This window comes from Struthio camelus, chromosome 4 (assembly GCF_040807025.1).
Source record: "Struthio camelus isolate bStrCam1 chromosome 4, bStrCam1.hap1, whole genome shotgun sequence".
Lineage (NCBI taxonomy): Eukaryota > Metazoa > Chordata > Aves > Struthioniformes > Struthionidae > Struthio > Struthio camelus.
This window is the reverse complement of record NC_090945.1, coordinates 44,582,205-44,601,202: the sequence shown is the minus strand read 5'-3', so window position 1 is coordinate 44,601,202 and position 18,998 is coordinate 44,582,205. Positions and strand designations below refer to the sequence as shown.

General features: G+C 38.8%; 1 protein-coding gene across 2 annotated transcripts in view; it reads left to right on the top strand.

Annotated features, from left to right (window-relative positions):
- The first annotated feature begins 12,871 nt into the window (after positions 1 to 12,871).
- Positions 12,872 to 18,998, top strand: part of DDX60 (DExD/H-box helicase 60) — a 46,661-nt gene continuing 40,534 nt past the window's right edge. For both annotated transcript variants that reach the window (XM_068942437.1, XM_009677185.2), the window contains exons 1-4: positions 12,872 to 13,044; positions 15,229 to 15,619; positions 15,786 to 15,855; positions 17,644 to 17,821. In XM_068942437.1, the coding sequence (XP_068798538.1) occupies positions 15,250 to 15,619; positions 15,786 to 15,855; positions 17,644 to 17,821 (618 nt within the window). In that variant the 5' untranslated portion in view covers positions 12,872 to 13,044; positions 15,229 to 15,249. The remainder of the gene's footprint in view (positions 13,045 to 15,228; positions 15,620 to 15,785; positions 15,856 to 17,643; positions 17,822 to 18,998) is intronic.

Sequence of the window (18,998 nt, the reverse complement as noted above, 5' to 3'; positions counted from 1 at the left end):
TAGCAGATTAAAGCCTCTGTTTTTACAGAGATTAAGTTTGAGAAGCGAATGTGCCTTTTTCAAACTGTGAAACGCTGATCTCTAGGAAAATAAATATTTAATTATCCTTTTCCTTTTATGATAATATAGCTTTATATTATTTTACCTTTTTAACAGCTATTGCATGTTATGTCTTTTGATTATGCCAAATGAATTCCTGTGGTCTCTAGGATGGCTCTGCTTGCCACCTAAAAACACAGCTGATGCAAGATAAGGGTAGACAGCTGTGTATTGATGCCAGAAGTCATAGTACTAAACAAAGACAAATATGCAGGAATGTGACATGCATACGTCTGAAGAGAGGAATGAACGCTTAAGGGGGAACGTTAGCAGCGGAAGTAATCAGCTGTCCAACCCCAGCAGGACTAAATTAAAACAAAAAATGTAGATCACAGCTGGCTAGTTAGAATGAACTGCTGAGAGATTTGTCAGTCACTAGCTTTTGTTGGGAGACACTTAGCTCGGGAGTATTTTTGGAAAGAGTTTCCATGGAGTTGGAGGGACTTCAGGCCTTTTGCTTTTTCTGATTGGCCAACAGACAGGTGCTGAAAAAGGTGGTAGCAGAAATATCCCAGACCTGGTGCATATCACATAGACAGGCAATGGCAACTTACTTTTTGTTTTATGGTAGGCTGTATCATGTCAAAATTTAACAGAATTTTTCTTTTCTCTCTTTCCGATAAGAAATGAAAAGTGTTTGAACTAAGCACCAGATAATGTCAGCTGAAAATTTGATAGCTTTTGTTTACAGTTTGGGAGTGATGCATTGCTCTGTATCACTCATTTCCTGGCTTAAAACTAATACGGTATGTTTTACCTTCCAGGGTGAACTATTCTATATACTTCTGATTTGCAAATACGTCAGCTTTATGTTCAAAGTACCCATCTCCTTCAAACAGAAACTTACTGTTACAGACAAATGAATCGAATCATTTGTTTTTAGAGGGAAGTCATATAGCAAGCAAATTATTTAAAAGAAAAAAGTGCTTTTAGGAGTGACATGAAGGAGGCTTGCAGAATAGGGGAAGACAGGACCCTTTCAGAGGCAATGAAGGCTTGTGTCTGATGGCATTAAGAATCCTTGCATTTGTTCTTTTTGGAGTTAGTTTAGGGAGTTTGTTGCCCCCGAATTGGATCCACTGGATCTGTCAAAAGCAAGAGTTAGAATTTTGACAGGGCGTTGATTTCATATGTATAATAAGTACATCCCTCTTCAGGCATTACAGCTTTAAAGTCAACAAGTAAACATTGTGGAGGTACAGTCTGGATATTGTGGCATTGATGGACTGGAAGAAAGGCGGTCCAAGGTATTTAAATAGCACAAGTTGTTAAATGTGTTCTTCGTTTAGGCAGGTTCCAAAAATCTAGCTTTATTTTTTCCTAAGCAATGAAAATTCCTGAAGAAAATCCTAATAAATTTCTGAGACAAATTCTGTGTGCATTTAGCAAGCAGTGATGAAAAGCTGGGTAAAAGTATATTTCAGACATAACATGGTATGTTCTACTCACCACCAAACGTGCAGAATGCCTGATAAAATACACACACCTCCTTTCCTGACCCATTTGATAAGCGGGTTAGAATCAAGATAAAGAGGTAAAGGATGCAGTTGCCTGCAGGTGTTTTTTTATATGCTTTAAGTTCTACAGCAGTAAATGTGCACCCTCATATTGGATATTCCCTATCAAAGAAGGGGCATTTAATTCTAAGTTCTGTTATTTCATAGTTGTTGAGTGAGATGTCATTTGAGTTTCAGTGATATTTCACACAGTAATTTTCCGTTCCTTTCTGAAGCTGGTGGCATTAGCCTAGAAAGGGAGCAGATTGATTGAATAATGAGCTAATGAACTTTCTTTAAAAGGGGAAACGTAACAGATGATCATGTAAAATATTTGATCGGTCAGAGGAAGACTGCGGACCTGGAAGGAAGCAGGCCTGAAGAGCTAAGACAACCACCCTTTAACAAAGAATGTGATGCAAGTATGTGTATGGGAGGTAAAAGCTGTCAGTGAGACAGAGCTCTGAGACAGCTACAGAAATAATGATTCATTCACCCAGGTATAATACCAGAAACAACACTTTGAAACTGTTCTGAAGACAGTTTCTGTCTTTATTGTCAAAACTTGACAGGCTCTAGAGAACTTGTACATGAAAGACTGGCATTTTTTAAGACCTCCTTCACAAAAGGGTCTGAAATTCCAAAATACAATATAAGCAATCAGATATGTTATTTACTTTGAAGTCTGGGCAACAAGGCTAAAACCTTGCTGTAATCAGCAGAAATTAGGTAATAAATCTGTTACTGAACAATTGTTTGTAGTAGTGTTAATTGTGGTGTTGCACAAGTGACACAGTTCGATGTAGAGGCAGGTCTGCTGTGTGAAAAACAGGATCCAACAGAGCCCATCAGTCTAGGTTATACTGATATAACAGGAGAGAGGGAGGGTGGTTCTGTAAATAAACCAAAACCAAGCTCCTTTATTCCTTTTGCTGCGCCCCCTCTCCCCCTTCCTTCATCCTAAAGTAATCCAAACAGTCTGGAGAATTAGAAAATTTGTGTTAATATGAACAGTTTCAGAGGAGGAAATAGATATCTTTTATATAGAATAAGGGTAATAGTTACATATAGTATATCATTGGAAAAATTCTATACACACATACTACTACAATTTATAGATATACAATATTGAGGAATTAATTAAAATCCACAAAACTTTCATGTCAAGATAACTGTATTCACTGTATGATACTATCTTGCACATTTTTGTAATTGGTAGATATACAATTTCTATGTAAACAAACCATTATAGTACGTTCTTACCTCCATTATAATGGATGGTATAATCTTATATAATAAGATTATTTTGGACTATACCTTAAGTAATAAATCAAAAGTAATCTTATGAGTCTCTCTTAGGAATCAGAAACTTACAACTTCCACATCCAAGAGTATTTAATCACAGGCTCAGCTGCCCTGGAAGCCCATAAAAGTTATCAGCTGTTTCTTGCAGGCATGATTAGATAAGTTCCTGGTCAACCAGGAACTCTCCTCTTACCTTTCTTCTGCTGGTTGAACAGTTGATGTTATGATGTTTTAGCGAGTAGTGAAGCAGGTGGTTTCCCATGTAGCCAGTTTTGATGCTCTTCACTTTCCTGGGCACTTGTACCAGCGTGAGAGTGAGTTTCCAATTGTGGGGGCTTCACAGAAGAAGGAAGGACAGAGACTGTGCTTAGGGTGGTGGTTGTGACTACTTGGTTAAAAGCAGGTTTTGTGAGGGACTTAGGACTCTGTAAGGGCTGATAATGTGAAAATGAGGAAGGAAAGAGCTCGTTATAAAATGTCAGAAGGTTCAAAGCAATGGCTACTGAAAAGTTTGGTCCTCAAATTAGCTGTTCAGTATTGGCACAGGGGCTCAAAGCGTACAGACGTTGATAAGAATGAATTTGAAGGACATATTTTTGTCACTCTGTTGACTATTTAAGTCACTGTAGCTGGCAGGAAGAATGAGTTTCTAGAGTTGAGTAACAACTGTAGAATTACGAAAAATGGGGGGGATACGGTAAAAAACAATATAGAGACTAAAAGCTTGAAAAATATCATGCAACTGAAAAAGGAAGAAAGGCACTTGCCAAATCAGAATAGCTTTTAAATGTAATTGCAGGAAAAGGTCTCTGCCATCTGTTTTAGGAGCAATATTGGAGAAGGGAGTGAATTTGAGCTTTGCTCCAGACTCATGCTGAAGGTTGCACCTACTTATTAATGGTCACTTCCCCCGTTTGGTTTGGAGAGCCAAATTTGAGTGGACTATTCAGATCTACGTGTGCTGCTGGTTGCAGAAATTGGTATCTATTGACTTGGACCAGACCCCGATGAAGTAAACTGGTAAATATGATTTACCAGAACCTATAATATTAATGTGCTTTGTCTTTCAAAGTTCCACTGACTTTATTTATATGTTAAATCTGTGTGTTACTGAAAATACATGTTCTGTTTTCAATAAACAGATAAGAAGTACTTCTAAGGCATTAAATGATGAAAATTATCTACTTTAGATAGATTATCTATCTATAGATTATCTATGTATTATCTAGATTACCTATCTGTTATTTACTTAAAATGCAGCAAAGCTCATCGGCGACTCTAATCAGGAGAAAACTTCTGTTATCGGTTCAGAAGGGTAGAGGGAAGGAGACTGTAATGTTAAGAAATAAAATAGCGTGGTCTCTACTGCATAGGAAAAAAATATATGTAACTGCATAGCTACACCTTCATCCATGGCTCACATCGTATTTAGTTTATCATTGCAGAGTGATGTTACCCCTAAAAAAGGAACAGAAGAGTGGAAGAAAACACTCCTTCCTAATCTTTCACTTTATTTTCCTTTTTCCAGAACACCGCAAAAATCATTACTGTACAAACAGCTATTTATTAGCAGATCATCCATTTAGACTTTGCAAAAATTGATTATCTAAGGTATTTTTCTGTCAAAGGTTTTGTCACTGCTGAAGCATTCATTTATGTCCTTCAAACAACTAAAAGTTTTGGAGTTGTTAAAGCTACTTTTTTATTTTCTGAGCAGTTTCTTGTCAAAGAGGCAAAGTCTTCACTGTATTTCTTCTTTATAACTAAATGGATTATTTCTACTTTTTTTTCTCTTTTGGCCTCAACATCCTATTTGGGCGCAAATATCTACCCGTGCAGAGTTCCTTGAAGGATTAGTGCCTTTTCAAATATGGTAGCCATTTAGCTTTATCATTTAGTATCTAGCTATCCTGATTACTAGTGCCGTTATTGTTCATAAACTTTTCAGCTGTCCTGTTCAGGCCCAAAATTTTCAGTGTACTTCACTATGCACGCATCAAAAATAATGGTAAAATTTGATTTTAAAAAGCAAAAGATATTAAATATTTACTGATTAACATTCTCTTCTTTTTTCTTGCATACTTTATTTGAGATCTTTGTCAAATAAGTTAAAGACTAATGCCTTATTTCCTTTGGAGGTTTGGTATTCTGGATAGTTGGCTAGTCAGTAGGGTCTAAACACCACCATTCCTCAATAATTACACCTCAGTGCACCCTGAGAAATCAGTATAATTTTTCTCTTCATAGAAACTTTTAAGTATATTCTTGCTGAAAAATACTTAATTGTAATTGATACATAACATGTCATACTGCAAGCTAACAGCCATCTTGTGATGATGCTTCATATGAATGGAGATAGTTCCCTATTTAGTGATTTGAAAGAATTTATATGTAATGTTGAGCCATACCATATTCCATTAAAATGATCAAAAATGGAAGTCACTTTTAAGTTATATATTGACAGAAATGCTGTCACTTGCTCACCAAAGTATTTAATTTTTCAGGGATATCTGGATAAGGAAAGCAACACCATGGGATATGCTGGGCTTGTGACCCATTTGTATTATGAACCTTCTAATATTGTTCTAGTCAGTTTTTTTAAGAAGGATTTGTTCCCCAGGTTGTACAAAACAACTCTGAAGGGTAAGTTCACGTTAATTACCTCTTTCTTTAGCTTAGAAACTGATATATATGTAAAAAAAAAAAAGGTTACATTAACTGAAAATTTTAAGTTTGAAGAAGATATATGAGAGAAGGCAGAGAGACTAAATCAGACAGACTAAAAAACGAAACAGACTTTTTACCAGTTGAAGATAAGATACTTTGCCTGATGATCACTGGACTATTAATTGGGCTGGTTGGTGTTCCTGCCCTGCTCTGCTCACCTGCCTCTGGTATGGTGACTGCACCCTGTCAGTGAGGGCATTGCCTGGCCTTTGCTGTGGCTGCCCTCTGCTCCTGACTAGCCTACCCTGAGGGAGCAGCCCTGCTTTTCCTGCCCCTTGACAGTTGCAGTGATCAGTTGTTGTAGCTGTATCATAATCAACTTTAATTATAGCACTTAATTCTTCTTCATGTTTTCTTCTAGCTGCTCAGAAAACTAAAAATAAATGTAGATTACATTTTCCTTTAGGTAATTCTTAATGGTCTCCTAGAAGATTTTGCTACTGCATTAAATGAATGCAACAACAAAATAATTTTAACTCATTTCCACTGATTGTTTCCAAATGGCTAATGTCAAGCAAGAATACAAACTTCTTTCAGAAATGGGTAAGTAAGTATTCTGTTTTTATAAATAAACATTCAGCATAGTTTACTTCAGTGAATTACCATATAACCCCACAATCTGGCAGACATAAATTCAGTTTCTTCTTATGATACTCTCCAGACTGGATAGCTACTTAGATCATTCTTATCTGCTACTCATGATTTTCCTGTGCAATTTTCTATCACTGGTACACCAAAGACAGTTTTAGCATTCCCTTCTCTGAGTGACAGTGATCATGAGCGTCATGACCTTGAGCATGCTTCTCTCTTCCTAGGCGTTCAGCTGATTGCATTCGAAGCTAGCTGAAAGTAGCTGCTGGGAAGAAAAAAATGGAAGACGCTAGAGCAGAAACCCACCCCTTGTTTCCAAGGGAGTGCTTTTAAGCTGAGGCTCTTGCCACTGGCCTCGCATGAGCTGCATTGCAGCAGCATCACGCGTGTGCCTTGCTGTAGGCCTGCTGGCCAGGGCCCAGATCCCAACCTGTGCACTCACATCCCAGCTTGACCTCAGGCCTGCCCACCACCACAGCCCTGCCTGGCAGTGGGGACCCTGAGCTGTCACTCCTGGGCCTGCCCTGCTCCCTTGCTGGGGGTAGTGGGACTGGGCTCTGGAGGGCGAGGCATCTGCCTTGCTGGCTTTGGTATCATCACTCCCAGCTCCCTGGCCTTCAGAGAGTAATTGGACCTCGCTGGGCTCTGCCTCCAACCCTTTATGCTGATCTCTCCTTTGCATATAGCATTCCAGGGTGTTGCAAAGGACTATCTACATTTGCAGAGTGTTGCAAATGCCCCACCTTTAAGCCAAATCTACATTTGCAAAGTGTTGCAAATGCCCCACCTTTAAGCACTGGAGAAGAACACAGGAGAAAAACATGAGCTTCTGTAATGGGAAGATTTGGAGGACCATCTGTGTTTGTGTGCGGGCAAATGATCTCATAAAATACCAGGCCTGAGGTGCCTCCATTCTGTTGTCACGGTCATTTTTTATGTAACTGAAGACTGCTTACTGTGTCTATGCCCAGCGCATCAACGGGTATTTTGCTGCTGTTCTGGTGTTTGCATCACTTTAACAGTTTTCTTCTGTGATCTTGTGGGATTGTGAGAAAGAGTAAGGCATGCTAAGTGCACTTAGTTTGAAGGAACTCTGTGCACTTGTCACATACATATTATAGAAGGAGTGTTCAGAGATTTCAGGAGGCTGTCACAGATAAGTTGTACTAAGCTGGTACAATTATATTTTACCTATGGATAGAACTTAGCCCAACTTTTAGTAGGCTTTCAATAAGACTTAAAAGGCACGTGTTCATCACTGGACTAATTTCAAACTTCATATATCATGGATACAGCTGTTTACAATAGAGAAATAAATGTTTCCTTAACAAACAGAGAAATAATACAATAATGGCTAAAAATAGACATATTTTCCCCCCCAAAATGATTCTCAGAAATTTCTAAAAGGTTTGTTGAATCTATAAGAAGAAACAGCTGTTCATCCTGAGGCAAAGAGCAAGCTTCTGAAATCTCAGACCAGTTTCATTTTACCAAAATTACAACTGGATGAGAACAGAGGCTCATGATACAAAGTAAGAAAAGGTTTACCAGGGTGTAAAAGAATCTCAATCATTTAAAAACTCTCTGAAGAACAGGGTTGAATTTTTCTTAAATGAAAAGTAAGGTAGTGCTTAAATAACACAAGTATAAGGATGCTTTTTTACTGTATGGGTTGGAGAAGAATTGTGTATGTACATATGACTACACTTACATCAATTTTTTGGAAAAGAGTAAGTTTACCTTTGTGCTCTATACTCACACTCATAAAAACCTGCTTTAGAGACTTGCTTTAGAGGCAACAGGCTTGTCATCCTGCCGTCCATGATAGTCATCACTGCCTGCTGCTGGAAGAAGTCTTTTCCCTTAATATTTAGTCTCCCTAATGTTGACAGTTAGTGTGCTAATAACTTTTCTGGGCTGAGGATTTCAGACTAGATTTTTAGATTTGTCATTGATATCAGTGGGCCAGATCTTTCTGCATGAATACAGGTAACAAAACTGTACATATATTATCTCTTCATTTCAAACTTTAGAAATAATTTAACTTTTTTTTTTTTAAAGTATACAACATGCAACAGCTTATCTTCTGATGAAAAATTTTTTACTTGCCATCCAGACTATCGGGTATACCCGTAATACCTACTGAATTTAAAAACAAGTAAAATGGTTGAAAAGGATAATCTTTTTGCATTTAAAAAACAAATTAAGTGACTTATGAGCTTGGAAATCACCAGAAATATCATATCTTTATCAAAACAGTAGATTACACAGCAAAGGAAGAGATTATTATATTCACTGAAATACAGGAGGACAGAATTTCATGTGTGTGATTAAATATAATAAAAATAACTGAATTTTTGCCTTTCAAAATTAGTGCGTGGAAGGGCGGCTTTCAGTTATGGACTTGGCCCTTACCTCTTACCCTTACCGAGTCCAGTAGTTCAATAGGGGTGAGGTTGCTGTAGCTCCCTGTCGCCAAGTGTAATCAGTAGTGAGGCTGAGCACGTGTTCCCAATAGGAACACACAAAAACATGTGTACAACACACATATGCACACAGCCAGCCACACAGATCAACACAGACAGAAACACTCAGCGCTCGCAAACAGCACCAACAGTCTCATCTTGTTCCCTTTTTTGGCTGATAAGGATAAAGGTCTGTTAGGGGGAAATATATACAATGTGGATCCTTCCAGCAGCTGGGCTTAGACACTCAACCTGTCCAGTAGCTGGCCTTGGATTCTGATTCTCCCCAGTTGCCCTCCCCCCCCCCCACATGCAAGCAGGTCTCTCAGGCAACCCCCAGATATTATGGTCTCTCTGGCAGTTGGCCTGGCCCTCCTTGTCCCTCTAGTAGCCAATTCCTCCAGCTGTCTCACTCCCAGAAAAACGCACACGTACCTGGTTCCCAGGGGAAACAGAAGTGGAGTTTAATAAGAAATGGGACAGACTGTGGTGATTAGGTACAGGGCATGGCCAGACGTGCCTACTGACCAGCAACCTGTTTACTCACGACCAGTTCTTTTATCCTCTGCTGCCTGTATATTCCTATACATGTTCCTCCTTAAACCACCTGGATCCTCTCCTTGCCTAGAACAAAAATACTGCTAGGCTCCTCTTGTAGTGCCTTGCTTACTGCTGTGCTAAAAAGCAGAGTACTTCATCCAAGCAGAATGGGTCACAGATCCGTTTCAGAAATCTCACATAAATGGGTTTGTCCTTATGAGCAGATGCAAATCCCTAGAGTCCGGGAGAGATCCTTGCCTTATTCTTATAAGTTCAATACCCTGAAACATATCAAAATCCAGTAGATTTTAAGCAGACATGGAGTTGACTGTTGGATATTGAACATTCCTCTACGGTGATTACTTTCAGAAAAGCAGGCAAGATGGGCATGATCAGAGTTTCACGTTTTAGAAAGTCCAACAAAAAAAACCACATAGGAAATACTGATAAAAATGACTGGCTACCTCTGGATAGTTCCTAATTTGAAACTTCGTAAGTTGTTCATAACAACTCTGTATAAAACACTACATTAGGAATTTTTTTTCTATATATAAAATCAGTTGTGCATTTAATCATCTCCTTTAATTTTCCAGTGTTTAACTGAACTCTGTGAGGATGAAGAGGACTCTGTTGTGCAAACATTTAATCAACTGTGTCAAAAGTTTGATGCTAAATATAAAAAGCATCCAAAACGATGAACTGCCTCATACCAGAACTACTGTTTCTCATTGCATTTATATGTATATATTTATAGTGTGCGAGGAAATATATTCTTTTCACAGAAGTTTAAGGTGGTTTAAGTATCATAGGAAGTTGTAGAAGATGTCTAAAAACTTAAAGATTAGAAATACAATTTAATTCTTTCCAGCTGAATTATTTTCTGTGTGAATTGACGTATAGTGACTTTACAGATTGTGTGACCATTATATGATAGCTGGGCATAGCAAAATATTTCCACTTTGGATCAAAATGTAGTAAATAACTTTAAACATCTAATTAACTTTAGCTACTTGGATATTGAAGATAATTTGAATGGAATAATTCAAGCTTATTCATATGTGAAGTACTTTCCTGGACTAGGAGTGTGGTGTCTTTATTTTGTAACTAAGTTCATCTTTGCCTCAACCCTGTTCCGGTAGGCTAGGAATAGCATTGTAGCCAGATTATTTAAGGGTATAAGCAAGGCAGTATCTTTTATCAGGTTAGCTCATGAGAATAGATCTTCCAAGGAGGGACTGGATGTTTTCTCCTGAAAAGCCATTGATGTTCTACAACTGGCATTAAGAGATCAAATAAGCAGAAAGTTCCTTATGGTCTTTAAATTTGTTACTGTGTGAAAAATAATCAGAACTTTTCTCAACTTCTTATCACTGCTTTCTGTACTTTATATTGGTACAGTAAAGTTAATGAGGTGAAAATATATATAATCTTTGGATAAAAAATTCATCCCGTTCAAACATGTAGTAGTCTATCCACCATCTGTATAGAATTTAGGACTAGATTCCAAAAACAATTGAGGCACATCTTACACAAAACTGGAATTTATGTAGACAAGAAGCTTACACAAAATTTAGGCCTCAAACTATGATTTTGAATAGTCTTGTTCAGTTGCCGTCTCTTCCTAATGGTGACAAAACCTCACATACATATTTTTTTCTATTTCAGTGCATCAGCTCCCCTGTGCATTGACAACTCTGTTCTGACAGAGACTGTCTGAAGTTCAAGAACTCCCCAGATAAAAGATTAGCTAACGTTATGGTAATCCAACTGGGAGAGAAGAACATGGTTACTCCCTCAAGTAGGTCAGAGACTAGTGATTAAAAGGGCTTCACTTTCTCCATGAAAAGGTGAATCTAGGCTTCTGACTTGCACTGAGTAGCTATAGCTCATTTTAAAGAGTGGGGTACTACTCTCATATTCTCCAGTTGCATTAAAAAAATTGGATATGTCTGTAAATGCCTGCATAAAAACATTTATTTTTAAGATGAGAGTTTGGCTGAGATGTAAGTGGCTACTGACAGGTCCAAGGTAGGTGTCTTGGATTAAAAATAATTTCTGCAGCAGTTTTCCTGTACGAGATGGTTACTGCAAACCACTTGATGATTTTAGGCACCTTGATTCACACTTGAAAGAATGACTATTTCAGCTCCTCATCTCAAACCTCTCTCTCTCTCCCTTCCCTCTTTGTTTTGTAGGGAAATCTAAAAGACAGACAGCAATACAGGCATGAAAACACTATTTGATACATGAACCTTTTATTAGATTTAGCCTTAAAAATTAAATGATTCTCTAACACTTCTTTGTTTCTTTCTTTGGAAGATCTGAATCAACTTTTGTGAGGATTTCTCCTACTCGTTATTTGAAAATCCCTCAGGAAAGTCAAGTCTGGTCTATCTTTTACTAAGGTGAGTAGTAGGAGATCTAAAAGATACCTTTATGAACCAAAATACATCCTCCGAAGAGATGGAGAGATGAGTCTAAGGGCCTTCCTTCAGGACCTAATGAAGAGGTATATAAAAACCTGTTGAAGGATCTGACTAAACATCATTTCCCCTTTAATGTGGGGAATGCAGGAAATGAGGAGTTCTAATTATTTCCTAGAACCTTATCTACAAAAGGTGGACAGGGAGGGAGGAGAAAACGTGCTGCCTGGGAGCAGGGGCTTCTCTTGCTGAGCTGAACGGCACAGAATATAACACAATGCTGGCTTTGTGGGTGTGTTACTGCGCTGTAAAAGATAGCTCTCTCCTGAATTGCAGAAATCTTTGGGCAGGTCTCAAAGGAAATGCAAGCTGTGAAAGAACTTCTGATCTGCTTACGTGGTAAATGTTAGGTCAGCTGTCTTCCAGAAAGGCTGTTAAAAACTTGTTTGGTTTCATGGGATTATTTATGCATATGTAAGCCCTGCAATGTCTTTGTGCTGTATTGTGCACTAGTATGTGATCTAAGGAGGACTGTGGCTTCTTGCTTCTCACAAAGACCTAATGATACCTAAATCTACTAATTTCATAAATGTTGACTTCAACAGTACTTAAGTACCCAAGTTCCCATGTGAATTGAGGCTTCACCATTTTAGTTGAAGTGATAGGGATCTGGTGCTGTTTCTGCTAAAGGAGTTTCTGGGAATGTTAAAAAATTGAGTGAAATAGGTTTGTTGGTTTCTTTTCATATGGAATTTCCTACTTTAATAAAACAGGCTTGTAAAAATTGTAGCTTGTGGTGGATAAAGGGACAGAACTAGGAGATAATATACTTGGCACTGTATACGCAACCTAAATCTTTAAAAAAGCCTGCACTTTAAAAAAATGCAGTACTTAAGACTTTTAGTTGAAGTTGCAATATACTAACTGAAAAGCATAATAAACACGCAGATACACATGACACTTTGCAGTGCTGTAGTCAGGGACCTAGTTTTCTAGTAACATCGTATTGACTCCATCTCTCAAAGTTTTCCCTGTTTACTCTTTACCTAAATGATGGTTGGGGACTGTCTTTTCCCTTTCATCAGTTTCCACTAGTTTCCAGAGGCCGCATGAGCAGCTCTCGGGCTCAGCTCTCCCCTCTGCTGCCTGGCCGCTAGGGCACCCGGGGTGGCAGGCAGGAGCCGCAGGGCCCCGGCGATTCCCCCGGGCCGAGCCGGGCGGGGCCGCAGGGGCGCCGATTCGGAAACAGAACTGACCCGGGCGGCGGGGCGCGCCGGGAACAGAAACCGAAAGCGGGCGGGATGGGGACGGCTCCCGTGGCCTCGGGAGCGGCCCCGCAGCCGGGCCATAAAGGAGCTGTGGCCGTGGGCCAGGCGGCACAGCGAGCAGCGGAGGCAGGTACTGCCCGGGCTTGGGTTGGATTAGGGTTGGGGATAGAGTTGGGGTTGGGGCAGGGGTTGGGTTAGGGTTAGGTATATGGTTGGATTTTTTGGTTGAGTTTAGAATTGGGGGTTTTGGTTGGAAGTGGCAGCTGGGTTGGGGCTTAGATTGATTCTGGCACTTGGGTTAGAATTGAGGCTGAGGGTTGAGTTTAGGGTTGGGCTTGGGATGGGGTTAGAGTTAGGGGGCTGGGGTTAGAGTTAGGGGGCTGGGGTTATGGTTAGGTTTGGTGCTGAGGGAGGGATTGGGGCTCAGGTTTGCATTGGGTTTACTTTGGGAGTGGGGTTGGGGTTAGGTTTGGAGTTTGGAGCTGGCTTTGGGGTTAGGGTTAAGAGTTTGGGTTGCAATTAGGGCTGGTATTAGCATTGGAGTTGCAGCTGGAGTTGGGGTTGGGGTGAACAAGGTGGCTGGGCAGGATGCAAGGGAGCATCATGGGTCTGTGGGCACCTTAGGCAAGCCTGGGACAAGGTGGTCTCTGTAAGGGCAGCGGGTGGGCAGGGGCAGCAGCGGTGTGCTCGTTGCTGGTGGGGTGTCCAAGCTATCCAGCTGCCCCGACCCGTCCCACGGCCCTGGACGTTTCAGATGTTGAAACGTGCAACGCAGAAAAGGGTCAATGTAGCAAGGCTTTTAAGACTTTTTGGACAGGAAATATAATGGCCCATACATGAGTATGTGCAGGTATAGTTCTGCTTTCTTTCAAAACAGCAGGCTTTTGGTTCCAGGTGTGTAAAGTAACCGTCGATTAGCAGCTTGCTGAAGTAGGGACAGCAGTTTCCTAGGTGAATGACAATTTTAGCATGCAAATATATGCATTCGTGCCTCAATGAATCTCAAGGCTTTGATATACCTTTTTCAATTTAAATAAGAAAATGGAGAAAAGTTTCAGGCTTATTCCTTCCTTGACATAAAATACATAGGCAAATGCATAAAAAGTGAGCTTTATGTGGCTGTAGGTATATAGGTTGCTTACATTTAATGAAGATAGACATTAAAGTTCAACTATAAAGCACACCACTGTAATATAGCACTCTATGTGTACAGTATTTTACAGCTAGTTAATACAAGTGTATTTTGTTTCCTTTTTCTGCAACTTCATTTCCTAGCTGTTTAAACTAAGGCAAGGTGAAAATCAAAATGAGAATTTCAGCTTAGTTTTGGATTGAGTCAATGAAATCTGAAAAACGGAGGCTGTACTTTGTTTTCTTTCTTTCCTTAAGAAAATGTGCAAGACTAAAAGTGAATTCTAAGGACCCTGAAAAAGCATGCAAAGAATTTTTTTTCACTTTGTAAAGAGTTTTGTATCAGTTGCTGTACAATCTCATCTAAAGAGGAAACAGTCCTTTCATGGTCTCAAGAAAGTGAAGGATAACAATATTTAAGGCATATGAATATTGCAGTGGCAAATGTTTCATTGATAAATACTGCATGAGCCTATTATCTGAACGGAAGCTGGAGAAAACCGGGCTCTTATGCTAAAAGAACTGAGGTGACGGAGTAGGGAAAAAGCAGGCTTATCCCAAGTTGTTTGTTGTTCTGCTCAAAAGAACCCAAGACCATGACTTTATAAAGCAGGGAGGTAGCTTAATCTTTATAGTTGACTGTTTACTCAAGATTTGAGAACCCCACCTTAAAAAAATGAAGAAAAAAGCTAAATTTGAATTAAGAAGTAGAATTTATACCAAACCACCACCACTGCAAGCACTATGCAGTGAGGATATGGGCATTCTACTTGAGAGGGGACTAAAATGAGCAGTGTTGATACAAGTCTCTTGGACCAGGAAACAGGGATGCCTTGAAGTATGTCATATAAATATAGCTAAAATAACAAATGATGTCTAAGCCCCCTGAAATAAGGGTCCTTTCATGCAAAGCACCCAAGAAATATGTAATGGTCTTGCTAAACTAATGGTCTTTGATAAACTTCAGCAAAGACAAAAGATGATATGTTCCTTATACTGCACAAAAATAATTAGTGATTTGAAAATGAAAATACGGCTCACATGTTCACAAAATGGTTTCTGATTTTTCTTCAAGTTTTATTCCAGTGTAGCTGTGAGGTAGATAATTTAATGGTTCAAGTCTAAGAGGATACCATATTTCCCCCCAAATTACCTCTTGATTACCTATAATTTTCTTTTTTAGATACTAGAAACAAGATCTGTGATGGACTCTGCAGAAGCTAATTTCAGGAAGGTTGATGATGATGATGCCAGTAAGAGTGCTAGTAACGATGATGAAGACAATGAGTTTGTGGACAGTAGTGAAATAGGCTTAATGCAACAGTTTAAAAAGGAAGATGAAGAGAGCGGGAGTGCAAGTGGCAGTGATGATGAGAATGAGATCAATGATAGAGAAGAAATAACCTTTATGCAGATGCTTAAAGAAATGGAAGACAGACAAAAAGAAGCTGAAGACATAGATTACAGTAACTTTTGTAGTACCTCAAACAGTGAAGAGGTAACACAGCAGGCATCACAAACTGAAGGCAAGGATTTCAGAGTTCTCCAGGATGGATGTGACTCCCAAAGTCCTGGTGAGGAGATACTGTTAGCTTATGCTCGTGTCTCTGGCTTTTGTTGTAGTGTTGAGCCAAGACCCTTGGCTCTTTCATAATTAACTGATGAGTTACGGTTGTATGGTTCTACAAATAACCCTAACTCATATTTAGAAATTATTCTAAACTATTCTAATTATTTTAGAAAGAATAAACCAACCTGAATTTCTGGAGAAATTGAATCTACACATTTGGACATATCTATCACGAGCTGAGTAAGTGCACTGGGGTTCACTGAAAGAAATATAAATATAATTTAAAAGTGTTTTCTTTGAACTAAGTAGACATTGCAGTGTAGTACCCCTCAGAGCAGCTATGTGTTTGTCACCTAGGTTTGTTGAAAACCAGGAGACGTAGCCGCATGAAGGAAGCCTCGTAATATAATAGGACGTCTACCCAAAGATTAAGGATTATTTGCAGGTTTTAGGAGCTAATCTGCAATTGTAACTTTTGCTATTATTTTTCAGAATCTCTAGCATGCTTTGTAGCATTTTGAGCATATTTCCCCACCTCTTTTAAGGCTACTACTGTTATGGCATTTACTTCTTTTTTCACAGTTTTCCTTTTCGTATGTACCTTCTGTGTTTTTTGCACAACTATTCTCATGCATGATCTGCGTCTGCAGGTTCTGATTCCTTTCCCTGCTTGGTATGGAAAGGATTAGCAGTAGCACAGTTCACACTGACAGTGAAGTGCTTTCTCTGCGTTCGGGAGCTGACATGCCAAAGAGATTAGTATTAATAAATGGCGGTTAATTTAAGTGTATAAGAGAGTTTTGCATAGTTTTGGTTAATGGAAAGCTACTTATTGCATTGAATATCAGACTAAGCCAGCATAACAAAAAACAGAGGATACTGATCCCAGTCAGAAAGAAAAGCTGGGTCTTTCCAGGTGAGTATATAGGGTGGGGTGTATCAGGCACTTTTGACAGCCTTGAAGAAAATAAGCACCTTTTTACCGTTGCAACATGGATGTTCTTATGATATGTGATAGTATTATTTTTCCAGTGGGAGAATTGACATTTCTTTCAGGTGCTGATTCTGCAGATGAAACTGAAGCAGTCTTCTGGCAAAAAAAATCCCGCACAGTTTTGCAGTTTGCTGTTGGTGTGTCTTGACAGTTAGGAATGGGATACCATAGACAAACTAAGAAATGGAGAAGCTTTACCGAAAGGACTTGTCTCTTCTTTATCTGGACCTGCAAAAGTTCTTCTGTCTGCTTGCTCTGTCCTGAGTCAAACATCGTGCCCCTGGACATTCATAGATATTTAGGCATCTGAAGAACACAGTTACTTACTAGGAAGTACTCAAAACTACTTAGGTGCTGCCTATTTATATCTGTCACCTCCTCATTGAAGAGGATTTGTTCCTAAGACTAGGAGGATCTGGCCTAAGACCGGCTTAATGGCAAAGTTTATTAACATTCATAAATAGTTTTCTTAAATGGGAAGACGATGAAGGAGTCTTTTAGTTCTTTCCTCCCTTGAAGAAATGTATTATGATTAGAATGCTCATGCTGTAAAGGTACTTTTCATGCCATAGACATTCCTCGGAGGAGGGAGGTAATTGTCACTGTTGTGACAGTTGTTGATATCCTACTTGCTATATTTGTATGGAAACAGTCAGAAATGCTCTCAAAATCCATTTTGCGGTTGTCTCCTGTGGGATATTTCTTTTGTAGAACAGGAAGCACGTGCATAAGCAGACGTGAGCAAGAGCTGCCACAGAGGTTGCAGAGGCCTCAGATGCTACAGAAGCGTCCAGAATTTTAGAGGAGACAATAGTAATACATTCAATAATTGAAAGGATTGCAAACTATTTATGACTAACTTTAGATCCAAGAAAGATGGTTTGCTATAGATTTTACTTATGCATTTAATGTGTAATTGATTTAATTAACCAAAACATTTCCTTTAAAATCTCTTAGTAAGCAACTTTCTTCTGTCCTATATCCTAACTGTTTTGGAGAAACATTATGTACATGCTGTTTTCCTTTTCTTTCAGTTACGTCAGTCTATTAAAAGACTTCGTTGAGTCTGAATTTTTTGTGATAGATGGAGATTCCTTACTTCTCATGTGGTTATGCAAGGAAACAGAATGTCTAACTTTCTTTTACCGAGTTGAATGCTTTCTGCATGATTTCACTGAAAAAGGAGCAAAATATGTCATTGTTTTCTTCAAGGTACTGAACAAGTAACGTTATTTGTTTGCTGTATAAACCACTGCACTTCTTCAAAAGGTATTGTCTGATTCTAACCAAGTTTAGGAAATGATCTGTTCAATGTGACCACAAATACAGAGAGATGTGTGACATTCAGCAGGAATAACGTTTCAGATTTTTTCTGCCTCTTCCTTGTATGAGATTTATTTTCATTTTTTCAGTAGACTTTAAGAAATTCAGTAATGTATTATAATTAACATGATTTTTTGCTGCACAACTAGCCATTAATGTCCAAAGAATGACAGATCCATATTGGCCTGTATGAGGTTTTAACAATGCTTTCATTGAATCATGCATAGTGTGAATTCTATAAACGTATTTAAGATTACTTAAAAATTAATAGCTTTGTCCTGTCATAGAAAAATTATTAGGAAGAATGATAGTTCTATGGAAACCAAAAAGTAGATTTGAAGTGACGTATGGGGGAGGAAATGGAAATGGGTAGTAATCATACGTTGCAAATGCAGTGCAACTGAATGGATCTGGAATCACTGCTAGGGACGGCCTAGTGTTAGAACTATTCTGTAGTGCTTCCTCTTCTATACAGCCGCGTTTAAAGTCCTTATTTGCTGGTCCTTCATCCCTTTTGTATACCTTAAAGAGGAAAACAAACCAGAAGGCACAATGGTCTGTGTTTTTCAGAGATAAAAGGTGCAGAAGGTGTTTTCCTTGGTTTAGTCCATCTCATGGTTCAGCTACAGAACTCGGGAGGGGGGATGCATCAGCACATAACTGATCTGTGATTATTCCTTTTTTATTCAGGCTGTCTCCAGCACCAAGAGATACAAATCAAAACTAGTACAGCTGACACCACTCATATCCGACTCATCTCTTTATGTGTTTGTGTTGTCTAATAGAAACACAGTCATAAAATAAAAATAGCGTAGTAGGCGTTTGCCAAATAGTCTAATAAGATTTTCACAGGAAATCTTAATCTCTCATTTCTCAACTTTTGAGATCTGATTTTACAGCTTCGGTGTTCTTTTGACATAGCTTTTTTTAAGTATATGTGTATATATATATATAAAAATGCACCTGTCTGTAGACATATCTACTTATTTTTCACAGATTTTTTTACCTTAAACATTATTTTTTGGTTGAATTTACTTGACGTGACTGGTGCAAAATTACTAGTAGT